We start from the raw sequence: 18,987 nt of genomic DNA, 5'->3' as shown, positions 1-18,987 counted from the left end.
GTCGGCTTCTCCGTCTGCCCCTCCCCCTGCTTGTGAGCCCAACCGCGCTCTCTCAAAAAAATTTTAAAGCCGAAACTTCATGATTACCGGTGAATCTGTTGCTACTATGAAGAACTAGTGCAGTTTGGTGCAAGTTTTCACAGCAGTGGTAGGTGCTGTTTATGTCGTTTCACACAGGGCGTGAGGGCTACCTTGAGTTAACCACATTCACTAGGTGTCGAATATAGGTGGTCATCTTCACACACTTAGCCAGCTATTTTTAAAGCAGATACTGCCCGTTCAAAAATCAGGCAAGGACGGACGAATACTACTGGGTCTCCTAGAATTCAAGAATCTGAGAGAGATCTGTCCCGACAAGGAATACAGCGCTGCTGGGGCGCCTGGGTGGCTCAGTCCTTAAGCATCTGCCTTCCGCTCAGGTCGTGATCTCAGGGTGGTGGGATCGAGCCCCTCATCCGGCTCCCTGCTCCGCGGGAGGCCTGCTTCTCCCTCTCCCACTCCCCCTGCTTGTGTTCCTGCTCTCGCTGTGTCTCTCTCTGTCAAATAAATAATAAATAAAAAGGAATACAGCGCTGCAAGTACAGCGAGACGCACAGGAGGATCTATGCCCCCAGGAGGCCTAGAAAGTACCGGAAGGATAAACGGACGCAAGCCCACCACCTCCCAGCGCCAGCCGGCCCTCCGCGAGACAGACGCAGGAAACCGCTGGGCCTGGAGTCACGTGGATGGGTCTCAGCCGCCCAGTCACTCCCAACCGGCCGGAAGTGGCGCGCGCGCCTGCTCAGTGCGCGCTGGCTGGGAGGTCTGGTGCCGGCCTCGCCAGTGCCTTCCGAGTAGCCGTAGTGCTTGCTCGGCGGGTTGGTGAGGAATGGAGGTGGTGGGTGGCTGTGGTGATCATGGTGGTGGTGATCGCCGAGGCTCCTCCGCGGACCCACAGAGCACCTTTGTGTTGGGTAACCTAGCGGAGGTGGTGGAGCGTGTCCTCACCTTCCTGCCCGCCAAGGCGTTGCTGCGGGTAGCAGGGTGAGGAGAGAGGAGGCGGGAAGCTTACTTCGGGACATGCCTCGGGCTTGCCCTGGCTGGCGGGGCGGGCAGACACCATCGGGACCCACGGCTGCCCCCGGCTCCCTTCTCCTCCCCCGAGGTGATGCCCCCATCCGCGAGGTACGCCTACCGTACCCCTGTGCCTGTCTCGGGGACTCTTCCCGGAGGGGCGAGGTGCGCCCTAAGGTTTTCTCCGCCCCCCGGTTCTCCCTCCGAATCTGCGCCCCGACACCTCCCGCTCTGGGGCTTTTGATCCCGCAGGAATCTCCTGCTGGAGAGGGAAATGAACGTCCCTTCACAACCCTTTGTGGTTTGCGCCCCCAGCGTGTGCCGCTTATGGAGGGAGTGTGTTCGTCGAGTGTTGCGGACGCATCGGAGTGTGACCTGGATCTCCGCGGGATTGGCGGATGCTGGCCACCTGGAGGAGCATTGCTTGGTGCGCGTGGTAGCAGAGGAGCTTGAGGCAAGTAAGAAGGCGTGTGGTGCACAGTTCTTTGCGGGGTTGTTGGGTCAGCCTTTGCGAACTCAATCTTTTTCTTTTTAATCTTTATTTTGTGTGTGATCCTATTCTTTCTAAATTACGGAACATTTTCTCGTGACACCAAAAGGTTTTATAAACACACGTAAGGATGTGCCATGATTTATTTGACCGTTCTTCAGATGTTGGGCATTTTGTGTATACAGATTTTTACTATTATAATAACGTTGTGGAGGACCTCCCCTTTACCTGCTTCTTTTGAAGCAGATATTGTTGTCACTGTTTGGCAGGGAAGGCAGCTGGGTTTCTTTTTGCTTTAGCGTCACATTAAAAAGCCAAGAACCAATACTTAAACCCAAATATTTCAGCCGCTGGTCCTGTACTCTTTTGTTTTGTATCTCTGGTCCCCCAATTTCAAAAGATGGGCAAAACCTGGGGAGGTAATGACTTGAACTGTGGAATCAAAGGGGCAGCCTTCTTGAGCACAGGTGACTGTGAGGCTGTGGTATCTCATTTGCCAGTGGGACAGAGCTCTTTGAGAGTAAATTATCAATCTCATGTTCTTTCGCTTCCTTATACTTTAGTGCGCATTACACACAAGACTATTCTACATCATCACAATGCAATCATCAGTAAGGAAATTCTTATTGATACATTTCTATTATCCATTCCTCAGAATCCTTTCAGACGTTGCCAGTTGTCCCATATGTCCCCCATGTTCCTCATAACAAAATAATTCAGATTAGACTCTTGGGTTGGTTTTGGTCATTTTTAAAATTTTTTTTAAAGATTTTATTTATTTATTTGAGAGAGAGAGAGCAAGCCAGGGGAGAGGGACAAACAAACTCCGCGCTGAGTGCAGAGCTGGACATTGGGCTCCATCTCACAACCCTGAGATCATGACCTTAGACGAAATCAAGAGTTCTAGGCTTAACCGACTGAGCCACCCAGGCACCCCTGTCATTTCTTTAATTTTTGACGTGGAGCAGTTTCTCAAGCTTTGCTTGGCTTTCACAACTTTGACAAGTATGTAAATTACAGGCCAGTTACTTTGTAGAACACGTTTCTTAGATTCAGATTATATATCTTTGGCAGGAATATCACAGAAGTGATGCTGTGCTCTTCTAGTTTCATCCTATCAGGTAGTATGTGATTTCCATTTCTGTCCCATTACTGGTGTTAGTACCTTTGATAATTTAATTAAGGTGGTGTGTGCCAGATGTCACTCCTGTAAAATTACTCTTTTCCACTGTAATTAGTATTTTGTGAGGAGAGACTTTGAAACTATGTAAATATCCTGTTTCAGTTTTTTTCATTTATTTCTGTGCAGACTCTTTTAGTCTCTTATTTTATTCAATGGAATATAATCTATCAGTATTTATTTTGATATCCGAATTGTCCCCAGTTTGGCAATCAGGAGCCCCTTCAGCTGGTTTCAGGGTCTTTTAGAGATGAGTCCATCACCTTTGAGCACCTCCTTGCTTTCTGGCACAAGATGTTCTAAGCTCATCTTTTGTCTGCTTTAATCCTGGAATCAGCCATTTCTTTAAAGAGCTCTGGTTCCTTTTAGTGGAGAATGGTATTTCATGGTATTTAAAAGCCAAGATCTGGACAGCTCATTGCTGTTAAAGGGTTTGCTGCTCCGGAGCCCAGTGGAACAGAGCCAAGGAATATATGTGTATGCGTGTGTGTTGTGTGTACATATGCATATACACACACAACACACACATCCATACATACACACCTTTACAACTATATTTTTATATATATGGAAATTCATGAGTTTGCACAAGTACATCCAATTCCAGTCCAACACAGGATTCTTTCCAGTTTTCTTTTCTCTTAGGTCATAATTGTACCTACCTTTTGGAGAGTGAGAAACCTGACTCTCATCACTCTTAATATGTAGATATTAGACAAATGCCCCATAACTGACCAATCTTTTGTTTCCCCCTTATTTTCTCCTTACTCTGTTTGGGTTCTAGGAGTCAGACCCGAAGTGGACAGTATCCAAAGGCAGGCTTGCAGAAACCTTTCTTCTTTGCATTTTGGCTCAAATCCTTCCCAGTCTAGTTCTAGAAGTTGTCATTTGGAGAAATTCAAAATGCAGACAGACTTCCATAAAGATGTTCTTTGCAGCATCATTTATTATAAGGGAAATTGAAAATAACCTAATATTTAGAAATAAAGTCACTTAATGATGAACTGCAAGATACATTAGTGACAAGAAAAAAATGTTCATGTCATAAGTGAAGAAGGCAGATTATGAAATTATATTTACTATAATCTGAGTTACTGAAAACAAAAAAGGAAGAACAGAAAAGAAATAAGCTAAAATGTTAGCAAAAGTTTCCTTTCAGGGTAGAATTGCATGATTTTTTTTTTAACGTTTTAAATTATTTTCTGTGGTTTTTTTTTTTTTCCCTTCAAATTTTTACCACGGCAGGTATTATTTTTATATAGCTTTAAAAGTTTGTACAATAAAATGGCTGTTATAGCCACACAGATTTAGATAGGAACTCATTTTTGGTGCATATTAGCTGCCAGTCTCTGAAAAAGTTACCTAATCTCTCTGAGCTTCAGGTTCTATCTCCATAAAATGAAAAGACAATAAGAATTTTCCTCATACCCTTTAAGAGTTGTTCTAAGGTTTAAATCTTGGAAAGGTAATGCATATATTACCTGCAGTACCAGGGATAATGATGTTTTCAATAAATGAAATTATTCTCTATTATCAGTGTCATTATTAAAATTCAGATAGTAACGCCCTTAAAGAAATTTATTCTAGTAAACGCTAATGTGGTTAGACAAAAACATGGAAATACCTTGTACAAATCATGCTGGTTTTTTTGTGCTTGCCAAATTACCTAGTGGACATGAGACTATTATAACTGTAAAGAAAGTTGGTTTAACTTTTTTATTAGAAAGATTTTAAAGTCCACTAAAAATTTTATGAAATTTGGAACTTCTTTGAATGATGGAATGAGGTTTTAGTTGTCTCACATTGTGCTTTAAGAACATTTCCTATTGAGGACTGTCATTGTCACTGCTTCTGATGAGAATTAGGAAGGAAGACTCAGCAATTGCTTTTCATTGGGTACTAGGAAAGAGAATTATAAAACCTCAGGACTAGACTTTTTATCTTATTACTCCCTATACCGGATATCACAAACTCAATGACTCCAAAGTTAGGCAGATGACTAAGTTGGTTTAGGGTAACATAGGGAGCAGTAAAGCCATGGCATACCAGGGAGTACTTGCCTGCATTTAGCCCCCATCAAGAGGAATGCAGTTGAAGTGGTGTTAGAATGTCTAGTTTTTGAAAAGAATCTGGAAGTCCACATTTTCTGTAACTATTTTGTGGAATTTTAAATAATTGGTAACCAAATTATTTTCTTCGAAATGCTGTGTGGGCCATGAGAACTATATCCATAAGTTATCAGCCCTGGAGACACCACAGGGTCATCATTCTGTCTCAGTATCTTTTTTGAGTTTGTCTATATGCAATCTACTCTGAAACATCTTGACATTCCCCCAAATTACAGTGGATGAACTTTTTTTTTCCATTTAATCCACGTTGAGGCTTTACTATATGTGAGTACTTCATTCCATTCTGACAGTAAAAATATTTGAAAATAACCAGCTTAGGAAAAAAATATGTTCATCCTTGTGTTTCATTCAGCCATGTTGCCACTTGTCTGTAATGTGACATTTAGTGGAAAACAGGAGTCTGAATAAGCCCAGCTCGTGAGGCACAAGTACAAATGACTGGGATGTAAGGTATGTCACATATGAGGTCCAGGGTACTGCAGGTGTCTCAGAAAAGGTTTTATAGGGGAGGTGGCACTTTAAGGGGTCTCTTGGGGGAAACAGTCTTAAGTACAAAATGAAGAGAGCTGTAGGAGAATCTGTACAGCAGCGTGTGTGTCTGGATTAAAGTAAGCAAAAAGGTCCCTGGAGGGAGCTAGTTGGTAAGGTGGAAATGAAGGCCTGGCCTATTTCGTTTGGTGGGCAATGAAAAGAGGAGTGATAGAGTTTGTATGCCTTCCCTTTGTTGCTGAGGTTTTTCTGTGATTGTGGTGCCTATTCAAATAAAGCAAGTAGCACCTTTTGCTGGCATTTAATGTTTTTGTTTAAGAGTTTAAATTATGAAAATGAACTTTTGAATCAGGCTGGAATGGGTTTGACTTGAAGAAATAATAGATGCTCAAATGAATGACCTGAAAAGGTAAGAGCATGAGTGAAAAATGAATGGGAAGTGGTTGGACTCAGAAAGCTAACATTGACCTAAAAAGGGAGGGTACGCCGACAGCAGTTTGGACCAGGGCAGAACTTTAAGGGACCATGAGAGCACTCATGGATTCATGTGATCTAATTCTGTTTTTGTTTTTCTTAGCAGAATGTTCACATCTTACCACAGACAGTTCTTTACATGGCTGACTCCGAAACTTTCATTAATCTGGAAGAGTGTCGTGGCCACAAGAGAGGTAAATATCAAAAGAAAAGGTTTGTGGGTTTTTTGTTCCTTATGTACCTCTGGAATTAAATATTGTCCTAGTCTTGAGAGTTACTGACTTTCTGAGGCTCTGGGCCTTCTCCCTATTATAGCATGCATGAATATATTGTCTTTGAAACTTGAGGGGCCCTTTCTGCTTCAAAGATTGATTTCTAAACCTTGCAGTAGTACAGTTAAAACAAATTCTTTAGAAAGATGTCTTTCTCCTTTTGAACTACTTTAATACTCCAGGCATTTCTTTGGCTATTGAAGCCTTCTATTGTGTGATGGGGACCCATTTAGGGACGCGGAAGTTATACTGTGCCTTGTTTTTGACTCTGCTAAGAGAAGAAGTAGACCAAGTGTCCCAAGCTGAGCACACTGAGGCCCAGAGCTAGACCTGGGTTATCACTGTCTAATTTGAATCCAGGTGACTGTTGCTTATGCAATGAAAAAGTCATGCTCTACTATCAGCTAAACAGAGAGATAACAACAGCAAGTTAAAATTTTGCTGCTGCTGCTAAATTTAACATCACTGGGGCAAAACAGTATATGAACCAAGCAAGAAAGGCAAATTGGTGATGCTAAGGGTCAGATCTAGAATTTAAAATATAAAACAGGCCCCAAATGGGAAAATGTTTTCATCAAAGTTTTTAAGCCTTTTTTTTTTTGAAGTAAGCTCCACACAGGGCTTGAACTCACAACCCTGAGATCCAGACCTAAACTGATATTAGGAGTCAGATGCTAACTGACTGAGCCACCCAGGGGCCCCATTGACTTCCTTAAGCACTCTGGTGTAAATGACTTAAACTTTATTCAGTGTTTGCTTTTTCCCCCCATACAATCAGATTTGACCTAAAATGAGTAACATGTAATAATTTTGCTACTGTATTATTACAGCAAGGAAAAGAACTACTATGGAAGCAGCATTTGCCCTTGAGAAGCTATTCCCAAAACAATGCCAAGTCCTTGGGATTGTGACCCCAGGAATTGTAGGTGAGAGAAAATACCAATTTGATGATTTCCTGCCTTGCAGTAATGTGGGGTCCCGTAGATTGGTGAATTACTTGTAGCTTAAAAGCACATTTATATTTTTGGCCATCCAAAATGCCATAAAGTTAGTCGTATTTACCATGGTATTATATTTGACTTCTATTAGTGTTCTTTAGGTTATTGTGGTTAGTATTCCCAGTCTCAGGGCTGTCTATATAAACCAAATGTGATGCATGTCTTTCCAGGGGAGCCATTCATAAGAGAGGAAAAGCTCACATTCTCCCTCTCTCCAAATTAGAAAGCATTAAGTGAGCATTCTCACTTTAGTCAGTTCAGTATCCTCGTTTCTGGCGGGCAGGGGTTAGGAGCTAGAGTAGACCTTCTTAGGAAACTTCTGTTTCTCTGCTTGGAGACCATGGTTTGAAGTTTATAGCGTGAAATTATACTCCTTCCCAAGTTTGCTGCTGGTGATTTTTACTGGTTTTTATTATTGTTGGTTCTTTTCTATAGCTCATAGGGGAGAGATACTCTATTGAGGCAGTCATGCTGCAGTGGGTCAGGTGCCAGGATTAGAATCCCAGCTGTACTTAGTATCTCTCTGTATGACTTTGGGCAAGTTACCTAACTTCAGAGGGCTTTAGTTTCTCCATATATGAAATAGAGATGATTGATAATCCCTCTTGGGAAGGTTATGAAGATGAAATGAGTTCACACATGAAAAGCAGTCAGAGTAGAGATGTGCAGGAATCAGAGTAAATGTTAGCTATTAGGATTTTCTTTGTTCCACTCAGTAGTACTCCATAATTGGCATTTTTAATCTTCACTGAGAGACTTTTGATCTGAAATAAGAGTCTTATACGGTGAAGTACAAAGGATTTCAAGTGTTTACAAATGAATAAGGGTAAATACCTGGTTGATGGGGACTATTTCATCTCTCCCATTATCAGCTCCCCACCCCATACTATTACATCTGCCTATCACTACACATTTCATTTCTCATTGGATTAAAAAAAATGATAACAGTAACCATGGTTTTCTTTTAACTTTTGAATTTTCCTTAAATGAGTGATCTAGGTTTTGCCATTACTAGTTGTTAGCAAATGCTTATATAGAATAGTAGCTTCATCATTTTCTTAGGCCTCACTACCTCACCCCCTTTGGCTTTTTCAAAGCCTATTCACATTTCTCCTTTCTAAAATTTCAGCTGGGGGTTGTAGGCAGGGGAGGGAGGGTGGACTTGGGGAGGACCCTATTGTGAGAGTGGGAGGTCTACCTTAAGCCTTCCTTTTGTGCTTGCCTTACTCTGAAGGAATTTTAATTTTGTCTGTTCCAAGTTCCCTTATGATCTTGGTGTCAGGAGTAGGTGCCATTCCCATTCCCGCTTGTGTTTTCTTGGACACGCTTACTGGTTTTGATTGCCCTGCAGCTGGGTACTTTCTTTGAGCCAGTTCCACGCATGTCCCAACAAAACTTCCACCAAGACGGTTGGTTGGATTCCTTTTTCTTAGGCCACAGTGTAGTGATTGTTACTAAAACAGCCATTGGCTATTGGCCCATCTCCATTCTTTAGGTTCAAAAAACTTAAGGTTTGAGAAAATTCGTTCATTCTTATATGTGCAGAGGTCATTATCTTTCTTTTAAGGTGAACTTTACTTCCAGTGACTTGCACAATCTTAAGTGTACAATTTAATGAGTTTTGACAAATGTATACCCTTATGTAACCTACACGCCAGTCAAGATAGAGAATATTTCCATCACTTCAGGAAGTTCCTTCATGTCCTTTTCCTGTTGATCTCTGCCTGCAAAGGAAACCCCAGTTCTGATTTCTGCAGCCATACAATAGTTTGCCTATTGTTGAATGTCATATAAATGGAACCATACAGTATATATTCTTTTTATGTTTTGGCTAAGTTTTTACTCCGTATAAATATTTTTAACAACATATTTTTGAAATTATGTTACCTTGTGTATCAGTAATTCATTTAAAAATTATTTGGTATTATTCTGTTATATAAATAGACTGTTTTTCCACTCTCTCTTTGATGGAGATTTGGATTGATTCACATTCCTGGCTATTATGAATGATGCTGTTGTGAACATTTTTTTTTTTAAGATTTTATTTATTGAGAGAGAGAGAGAGAGTGCGAGCAAGAGCCAGGGGGAGGGACAGAGAGATAAGCAGACTCCCCACTGAGCAGGGAGCCCACGGGGCTAGATCCCAGGACCCTGAGCTGAATCAAGAGTCGATTGTTTTTAACAGACTGAGCCACCCAGGCGTCCCGTGTTGTGAACATTTTTATGTAAGTCTTCTTGTGGACCTGGGTTTGTTCTTGGAAGAGATGGGTCTTGGGGTTGGTTTATGTTTAACTTTGTAAGAAACTGCCAAACTGTTTTCCAGAGTTGTTCCATTTTATACTCACCAGCAATGAATGAGGGTTTTTCAGTTGCTCATTGCTACATATCCTCACTAACACTTAGTGTCTTCAAATGAGTCTTTTCATTTTAACCATTGTAGTGGGTATAAGGGGGCTTCTTGTGGTGGTTTTAATTTGAATTACTCCAATGAGTGTAGTTATGTTGAGTATCTTTTCAGATGTTGGCTATTTGTATATCTGTTTTTGTGAAGTATCCAAGTCTTCTAGTGATTTTTTTTTATTGGATTGTTTTTATGTTTGAGTTGAAGTTGTTTATATATTCTAATTCAAGACCTTTACAAGTATAGGTGTTGTAAATATTTTCTCCCAGTCTGTTGCTGGTTTTTTTTCTCTCAACAGTGTCTTTGATGACCAGTGAACTTTTATTTTGGTGAAATCCAGTTTATTTATTTTTCTTCTTTTCTGGTGAATGTTTTTTATGTCCTCTCCAAGAAATCTTTGCCTATCTCAAAGTCACAAAGATACTCTCTTATGTGGTTTTAGCTCTTCTATTTAGTTCTGTGACCTAACTTGAATTAATTATTGTGTATGGCATAAGGTAGAGGTTCAAGGTTTTTTGTTTGTTTTTTCATACGTTATCCACTTATTTCATCACTCTTTGTTGAAGATTTTTCTTTCCTCTTATCGCCTTGGCACCTTTGTTAAAAATAATTGCATGTTTGGTAGGTCTGTTTCTGGATTTAATTCTGTTCCATTGATATATTTGTTTATCCTTAAGCCAAGGCCATATTACTGTAGGTCCTGATATTCTTTTTAAAGATTGATTAGTGTAGGTTTCGATGCTCTTTTTAAAAATTGTTTTGGCTTTCTAGGTTCTTTCCATTTCCACATATATTTTAGAATCAGCCTGTCCATTTCTTTTTTTTTAATTTGGTGATAAAGGTACTGTGTGCATATATATCACACACACACATACTTTATACATTTGTCAGTATTTTTAAGATAATTTTTTAAAAATTTTACTTTATTATGTTATGTTAATCACCATACATTACATCATTAGTTTTTGATGTAGCGTTCCATGATTCATTGTTTGCGTATAACACCCAGTGCTCCATTCAATATGTGCCCTCCTTAATAGCCCTCACTGGGCTAACCCATCCCCCCACCCCCCTCCCCTCTAGAACCCTCAGTTTGTTTTTCAGAGTCCATAGTCTCTCATGGTTCGTCCCCCCCTCTGATTCCACCCCCCTTATTTTTCCCTTCCTACTATTTTTTTTTTTTTAACATATAATGTATTATTTGTTTCAGAGGTACAGGTCTGTGATTCAGCAGTCTTGCACAATTCACAGCGCTCACCATAGCACATACCCTCCCCAGTGTCTGTCATCCAGCCACACCATCCCTCCCTCCCCACCACTCCAGCAACCCTCAGCTTGTAGGATAATTTTTTAAAAGTAGAATTGCTGTGATGTATTTTTTTACCCCCAGCTTCTTATGTAGAAAAACTTCAAATCTTCAAAGTTGAAGAATGAGAATAGTAAACATCCATATTCCTTTTGGAGATTGACCAGTTTAAAAAATTTTGCAACAGTTGCTTCTTTTTCTGTTTATAAAAACATTTCTTTCTGAACCGTTTAAAAGTCGATTGCAGACATCATGACACTACCCCTAAAATTTCAAAGCTGACAAACTTTTACTCAGCTTTTAACTTGATTATCTCGGTTACGCAAACTGCAGTTACCCAGGTGGGGCTGGATACATATCAAATGAAGTGTTACCAAATGAAACTTCAGTTTTTATTAAATCTGTTCATGAAACTGTTTAACTTTTTTCCTAGTGACTCCAATGGGATCAGGTAACAATCGACCTCAGGAAATAGAAATTGGAGAGTCTGGTTTTGCTCTATTATTCCCTCAAATTGAAGGAATAAAAATACAACCCTTTCATTTTATTAAGGACCCAAAGAATTTAACACTAGAAAGACATCAACTCACCGAAGTAGGTAAGTCACTGTTATTTACCATTAATTGCCCAATTTGTTGATTGATTTTGTTTGTTCCTTTAACAGAGTCTAAATTAAGTATACAGGTTACTAGAGATGTGGATAATTCAAACTAGTGATTCACAGAGGCTACTGCTTGGTAAAATTGATTTACTTACTTTTGGTAAGTAAATCACGCTTGGTAAAATTGATTTACTTACTTTTATTTACTTATTTTTGATGGGCTGAGCAATTTTTTTTTTACTTTTTTATTTTAAAAAGAACTTTTAATTTACTTTTTAAATTATTTTACTTACATTAAAGCCTGAGAGAACCAGAGATGAAAAATTTTCCAAAAATACTCTTGCTAATAAATGTATTTGTATTTAATACTGAATTTTGAAGCACTTCTTTCTCATTGAATATTTAATCATTTGCCTTATTTTTGTTTTCTGAAAAGTTTTTTAAAGCATTTTTTTTACAGTAATAAAAGGCATTTACTGTGAAAAAATTTTTAGAAGATAGAGGTTGGTTCTGTGTCAGCTAATTAGAAAGATGGGAATAAGTATAGTGAACTTGATATGTTTTTGAAAAGCTGTAAGTTAAAGCAAAGTCTGTCAGACAAGGATTTACTAAGACATGTCAGAGGAAGATTGGTCAGAGTAGACAGGTCATGAAAGGCGATTTTGAAGAGCTGAAGGGTTGGCTTAATTTCCAGGATCTAATGAGAAATCTTAATTTAATATAGTAAGCAACAAAGTAGTTACTCAAGCAGAACCATGTTAAGACTTTTTGTCTACATCTACAAATGAACTGACTGGCATTAACTCATTAAAAAAAATCTGTTGGCATAAAAAATATTGACTTGATTTATACAGGTAGAGGTAAAGCACGGGAAGTTTCGACCTCTAGTCTGTGGGGTAAGGCAGAGGGTACTCTAGCTAATACGAATGCAGGCTTATAGGTGCCCTAGTTCTGCTACTTTCCAACTTTCTAGTTTAGGACAAGTTTCTTAACTTTCCTAAGCCTCTGTTTCCCATCTATAAAGTGGAAATAACTAGCTTACAGAGTTGTAAGGATTAGATGAAATGACTTATGTAAAGCACTTAGCAAGATACCTTGCTCTGTAGTTGGTAGGCTAACGTTGGCCTCTGTATCTTAGGGAGGCTTTGCATTGGGTCACAGTGATCCATCTGCAGTGTAGCCTTGTGGTATGTGGAGGAATAGACTTGAGGGAACTCAGGAAAAGGACATTCAGTGAAAGGGCAGCAAAGGTCTTGGGTATTATCATCCCATTCAGAAGCATCATGCCAGAGGAACATGCACATGTCTTGGCTGATGGTGACAATGATAATTAATACTGAGGCATTGTAACCTGGGTCCTGAGTTACATGCTATTTCTAATCCTCATGACAGCTTTGCCAGGTAGAGAAATTGTCACAGGGTGTTGTCGGCGAGGAAACTAAACTCTTGCAAGAGTAGAGAGCAAAGGCTCTTAGACTACATGATACATAAAGAGAGGACCAGAGTTACCTGTATTGATAAAGCCACCTGAAATCAAGGATGCCAAACATTCGCTAAGGAAAACTTCAGATTGTGCCTTAACTGACCTAATGTTAACTACAAAGGCAGAAAGAATTTAGGAGCGAATGTGACTGTGTAGCCAAACCAGAGACTTTGTCATGTTATAATGAGACTTTTTGGAAGGCTGGCTTGAGTTAACAGTGCTCAGCAAACCAGATCTCTCTTAGATTGGTGGTTAGAAATTTGTGGGTCTGAAACTCAAGAGGGAGTTGAGGTCAGAGTCGTTGGTTTGAGAGAGCCATTTGCATATAGCCTTGCAGTCTGTCTGCAAAGAGTATCCAGGACGGCTTAGTACAGATTTTGGAAAATATTCCAGCAGCAGATTTAGAACAAGGAAGAAGAGATACAGTTTGATGCTGACAAGAGGATGGGTATGTTCATTGGGTTCATGATATAGAAATATATGTTAATTTCATTCAGCTTATTGAAAGGTCCCATAGGGTTAGAAAAATTAATTGGATGCAGATTCTGTCTCAGTGCTGTTCCAGGAAGGGTGTGACAGATACATACGTAATTATAATCCAAGTGAGAAAATGAGGCGTGCCTCTATAAGAGAGGTCTGGATAGATTGCGGTAAGGATTGCCAGAGGGAGGGAGAATGAAGAGGCTTCGTGGAGCAAGTAGCATTTAAGGCTTTGAAGGATGAGAAACATGAAAGGTAAGAGTGGTAATAGGATAGGCTAAATGATTAGCAGAAACCTAGGCACAGAGCCAGGTAATGAGAGCATGTAGGGGAAATAGTAAACATTTCACTTTTGCAAACAAACATGGGGCACAGTGAGGCCAGGCTAGGGAGTATTGTCAGTAAATGGCAACTGTTAACCAGAAATGTTCTCCTAGTAGCAAATGTGACCCTCCCTAATGGGGAGATACTGCAGGCAGAAAGACTAGTTAGGAGCCCCCTGCAAGGGTCTAGGCAAGAAAAAATACCAGAGCATGAAGAGCAGGAAATTGATTGGAGAAAATTAGCAGATGATTAGATATGAAAGAGAAGGGAGACTGGGTGACTCACTGATAACTTTGAGTTTTGTGCTTAAGAGAGTGGGGTGCTGATGGTACAGAGAACGGAAATCAAGAACACTGGGGCAGGAGGAGCAGGATTAGGAAAAATCAGACTCCATTACACAGGCTTGTTTGGCTTTTAATTCAGTGCTCTTGCTGAATGTCATATTGCCAGACCTTCTCTGTGCTATCTCTTTTGTTCAGAAGTGAGGATGGTACCTCCTGGGCACATACTCTCTCCTCTGTCCCACAGCACCTTGGGAATCATGATGAAAGTCCTGATCATAGCACTGCTTGAAGCTAGAAGCCTAGTTTTGTCATTTTACAAGAAAGAGCCAAAATCTTGAGCAAAATAAACCATCCATTTTATGATAAAATAGTTACTGGATTTGTGAAACCTTGTTTGCATTATAGCGCTAAGCATAGGAATCACAAAAACAAGTGAAAAGCAGGCCCATGTTTATTCTGCTCTGTGAAGTATTCTTATTGGTATCCTTTCCGGAACTGTTTGATGTCAACAATTTTGGTTTATTCCAAGGCATCATTTTCATCCTGTTGATGGTATTCTGAAATTGAAGCTTTGCTCAGATTGAGGTGATAATCTCTATCCTTTCACAGATAATCTCTATCCTTCACATATGTGGACATCCAGATTTCCCGTATTCTGAATTTGGATCATTGTCTATTATGTGCTCAAGAAGATGGAGGAATCTGAGGTGGGCAGGGAGTGAGTGGTTGGAGGCTACAACCATGCTGGGATGTGCCTTCTCCATAGAGTCCTGGCCTGCATTCCTACACCAAATACTTGGGGCAACTCTTCTGTGTTCTGTAACATCGGAAAGCCCCCTCTTCATGGTAGTATCCCACAGGGGTCAGCAGACTTTTTCTGTAAAGGGCCAGATAGTAAATTAGGTTTTGCCAGCCTTACAGTCTCAGTGCATCTGTTCAGCTCTGCCATTGGAGTGCAAAGGCAGCTATAGACAATACATAAACAAATGGCTGGGTTCCAGTAAAACTTTATTTACAAAAATGTGGGGGCGGGTAGATTTGGTGCGTGAGCTATAGTTTGTCTTTCCCTGCCTTACAGTGCTTGGCCACAGTGATTAGAAGATCTGTGAAGGCCCACAGTAAGCAATGAAGTGGCTCAGTTAAAAAAACGCATGAAATTGGCAGTACCTCTGAAGACAGGGACCTTGCATTTGAGAATTCTAGTTCTTCTAGACCTTGTGTGTAGAGGATGTCATAGTCTGACCCAGCATCATAGTATATGTAATATCATACACACAGCTTATTTCATTCTTTTTGAACTTACCAAAAATGGCACATTTTTACAATAAGGCATAAGGTTGTTCTAAGGTCTGTGTGTTCTAAGGTCTGTTAAAAATAGGGCGCCTGGGTGGCTCAGTTGGTTAAGCAACTGCTTTCGGCTCAGGTCATGATCCTGGAGTCCCGGGATCGAGTCCCACATCGGGCTCCCTGCTCGGCAGGGAGTCTGCTTCTCCCTCTGACCCTCCTCCCTCTCATGCTCTCTGTCTCTCATTCTCTCTGTCTCAAATAAATAAATAAAATCTTTAAAAAAAAAAAAAAATAGTCTCGGGCAGGGGGCGCCTGGGTGGCTCAGTTGGTAAAGCATCTGCCTTCGGCTCAGGTCATGATCCCGGGGTCCTGAGATTGAACCCTGTGTGGGGCTCCCTGCTCAGTGGGGAGTCTGCTTCTCCCTCTTCCTCTGCCCCTCTCCCCCCACTCGTGTTCTCTGTCTCAAATAAATAAATAAAATCTTAAAAAAAAAAAATCTCTGGGATGAAAAAAAATACATGCATGGGCCAGCACTTAATTCGTGAGAAGGGTAGAAACACCTCACCAAAGCTTCAGAAAAAGCCATTGTTTGTTCATTTAGAAACTGTTTGCATGCATGGCACATGCCAGTCACTGTATGTGTGGGACTCTAGAAATACGTTGTTAAGTTCCTGCCTTCTGGAGCTTCAAGTCTAGCAGAACAGACCAATTTTGAATAAAGTACCACAGATGTGAAATGTGTACCAAGTAAAAGCACAGAGGTGCTAGAAAACATATAACCATGGAACTCAAAATCTAGTGTGGGGTGGTGGGAAAGTGACATTTGGACAGGGTCCTAAGAAGTGAACTAGAGTGGGGAAGGGTCCCTCAGATGCGGAGTAGGTAGGAGTATTATAGGTGGTCTTTACCTTCTTTCTAGGTTGCTGACAAAAATAGAGCAAGGTAGCCTAAGATCAAGGACAGGAAATAGAAAGGGCCTGGTAATGCACGTTCAGGATTGAAATGCCATGGATTCACATGCCCCTTTGTGAAACCTAGTGTGTCTGGAGAAGTGGGGACAGCAAGGAGTGGGGGATTGTGATGTGAGGTGAAGCTGTAGAGGCAAGCTGGGACCACATCATGCCCATAAAACATAGTAAGGATTTTACATATTTAAGGGCAGTGGGAAGCCAGGATTCTAAACAAAAGAGTGACAGAATCAGATAGGTCTTTTTTTAATACCCCTCTGGCTGCGGTGTGGCCATCAATTTGGAGGAATATGAGAGCAGATACAGGAAAAACAGGAGGCTGTTGTAGTGGTTAAGGCAAGAGGTGATGGCAGGTGGAGGTGAAGAGACATAGATGGATTCAGGACAGAGTTTTGAGGTGGAATCAACAGGATGTGGTGACTGATTAAAATGTTGGGTTTTGAGAGTGGGGGAAGTGGCCGCCATGTCACCCAGGTTTCTGGCCAGCACAGTTGCACAGTAGCATCTCCTGAGGGAAGGGAGACAGACTGGATTGGACATGTTGAATTTGAGATGGGGACACTGATTAGACAGTTGAATGTATAGTTCTGGAGTTCAGGAGAATAGTCAGGACTAAAGATATAAATTTGGGAATCACCAGGTAATTAATGGTAATTGAAGCAAATAGAAACCAGCTCAGTAATGGGAGGAGAAAGAGGAGAGGAAGGAAGCTCAGCAGTTTGTATTGCTTGTTCAGGGTTGACTGAGTGATGTAACACTGCAGCCGAGCTCAGGAGGTTCACTGGTTGGGGTGCATTCTGTTAAACACAACCCAAAGAAGTGTTGACAGCAAGGAACTTTTTGTTATTTGTTAAAAGTAGCTCCCAAAGCACTGGCTCCCTGTGGAGTCTGTACAGGAAGATTTTATTCAGTGTATTAGTGGGTGGGGGCGGGGAGCTTGATATACATTGAGGAACTTACACATATTCTGTTATTTGTAGGCATTTTGGTTCAGTTGCCCATGCCTAGCATGTCAGCATGCTGTGCATAAATCCTGTGTTCAAAAAATGGCAGAAAACTCTGCCCATAGGAGGTCTTAGTATTACAGTGAGCTAAAGTTAACTTCAGGACAACTCAGGGGCTCTTGCATAGGTCCTCAGCCTCAATCCAGCACAAACTGGCTCACCGAAGGTGAACACCTGGCCCGGTGTCTCCTTGGTGAGAACTGCTGGCTCTGCAGAACAGAACACATAATCTTCCTTGCTTTTGTCCCTTCCCTCCTCCCTCCTGCTGATAGCTTCCCTCTGAGTAGATCCCTGTTGAATCCTAGTTAGCAGTACCATGATGTCCTCTCTTGTGCTTTTGTTGAAGACTTTACTGAGACTCCTCAGTGAGGAAGTTGTTCAGCAATTTCCTAACTTTTCTTTGAAACAGTTCGTATCTAAATAAAATCTTACATTGGGTACCAACATAAAAATAAAGCGAGCAGAGCAGAGCTGCTTGGGTTGAAGGGAGGATGGAATGTCTACAGCTGCAGCCGCTTCACTTCTCTGTCTCCCCCTGGGCACCTTTGAACTCCTTACCCAGCAGAGCATATTGTAATGAAGGGAGGAATCCCACCTTAAGATGGTCTGCAGTTCTTTCCTGAAGGCTTCAAGTTGTTCAGTAAAGTGGCTCTAAGCATGAAAGCAGTACCTGGCAGCCTCTGACCGCCACTGCCCCCCTCCCCCGCCCCCCGTCCTTTTAAGACAGAAGAGCTGGAGAAGGCAGCTTCAGGACTGCTGATTGCTTTTCGATGAGCTTGAGCTTAAGAGCCAGGGCTTTTTTTCCTCCCTGGAGAATGCTTGAGGTACATCAGACACTGCCTCACACCTGTGATTCTCTTTCTCTTTTACAAACACATCCTTCTGACATTGTCCTGGGCAAAGCTCAACCTGTAAGAGTGCCCTTGGGGCCCAGTGGTTTTCTAGGTTTCAGTTTTATTTATAGACATTGACATCAGGAAAGATCTTCCACTCATTTGTACATTTTAGGTACCGCATGTAAGATTTAATCATTGTATTGTTAGCTAGGATTCATTTGCAAATATCTTCTCCCATTCTGTCAGTTGTCTTTTGATTTTGTTGACTGTTTCCTTGTGCAAAAGCTTTTTGTCTTGCTGAAGTCGCAGTAGTTCATTTTGCCTTGCTTCCCTTGCCTTTGAAGATGTGTCTAGGAAGAAGTTGCTGCGGCCGAGGTCAAAGAGGTTGCTGCCTGTGTTCTCAAGGATTTTGATGGATTCCTGTGTCACCTTGAGGTCTTTCATCCATTTTGAGTCTACTTTTGTGTATGATGTAAGGAAATGGTCCAGTTTCATTCTTCTGCATGTGGCTGTCCAATTTTCCCAACACCATTTGTTGAAGAGATTGTCTTTTGTCCATTTGATATTCTTTCTTGCTTTGTTGAAAATTAGTTGACCATAGAGTTGAGGGTCCATTTCTGGGGTCTCCATTCTGTTCCATTGATCTTTAGGTCCTGTTTTGTGCCAGTACCATACGGTCTTGATGATGACAGCTTTGTAATAGAGCTGGAAGTACGGAATTGTGATGCCGCCAGCTTTGCTTTTCTTTTTCAACAGTCCTCTGGCTATTCGGGGTCTTTTCTGGTTCCATACAAATTTTAGGATTCTTTGTTCCATTTCTTTGAAAAAAGTGGATGGTATTTTGATAGGGATTGCTTTGAATGTGTAGATTGCTCAGTAGCATTGACATCTTTACAATATTTGTTCTTCCAATCCATGAGCATGGAAC

The 18,987-nt window shown here is 41.1% G+C and overlaps 1 protein-coding gene across 3 annotated transcripts in view; it reads left to right on the top strand.

Moving 5' to 3' along the window:
• The first annotated feature begins 788 nt into the window (after nucleotides 1-788).
• FBXO22 (F-box protein 22) overlaps nucleotides 789-18,987 on the top strand; it is a 28,951-nt gene continuing 10,752 nt past the window's right edge. Inside the window, exons 1-5 of one of the 3 annotated variants that reach the window (XM_031029800.2) lie at nucleotides 789-1,023; nucleotides 1,369-1,507; nucleotides 5,919-6,009; nucleotides 6,918-7,013; nucleotides 11,226-11,390. In XM_031029800.2, the coding sequence (XP_030885660.1) occupies nucleotides 869-1,023; nucleotides 1,369-1,507; nucleotides 5,919-6,009; nucleotides 6,918-7,013; nucleotides 11,226-11,390 (646 nt within the window). In that variant the 5' untranslated portion in view covers nucleotides 789-868. Of the gene's footprint in view, nucleotides 1,024-1,125; nucleotides 1,145-1,368; nucleotides 1,508-5,918; nucleotides 6,010-6,917; nucleotides 7,014-11,225; nucleotides 11,391-18,987 lie in introns of those variants that run through there. The other 2 variants (XM_006734881.3, XM_081829630.1) reach the window with 2 other exon arrangements.

Source organism: Leptonychotes weddellii, chromosome 9 (genome assembly GCF_054177405.1).
Source record: "Leptonychotes weddellii isolate Sample4059 chromosome 9, ASM5417740v2, whole genome shotgun sequence".
NCBI classification, from domain to species: domain Eukaryota; kingdom Metazoa; phylum Chordata; class Mammalia; order Carnivora; family Phocidae; genus Leptonychotes; species Leptonychotes weddellii.
The sequence above is the reverse complement of the archived record's forward strand: the minus strand, read 5'-3'. Positions and strand labels throughout refer to the sequence as shown.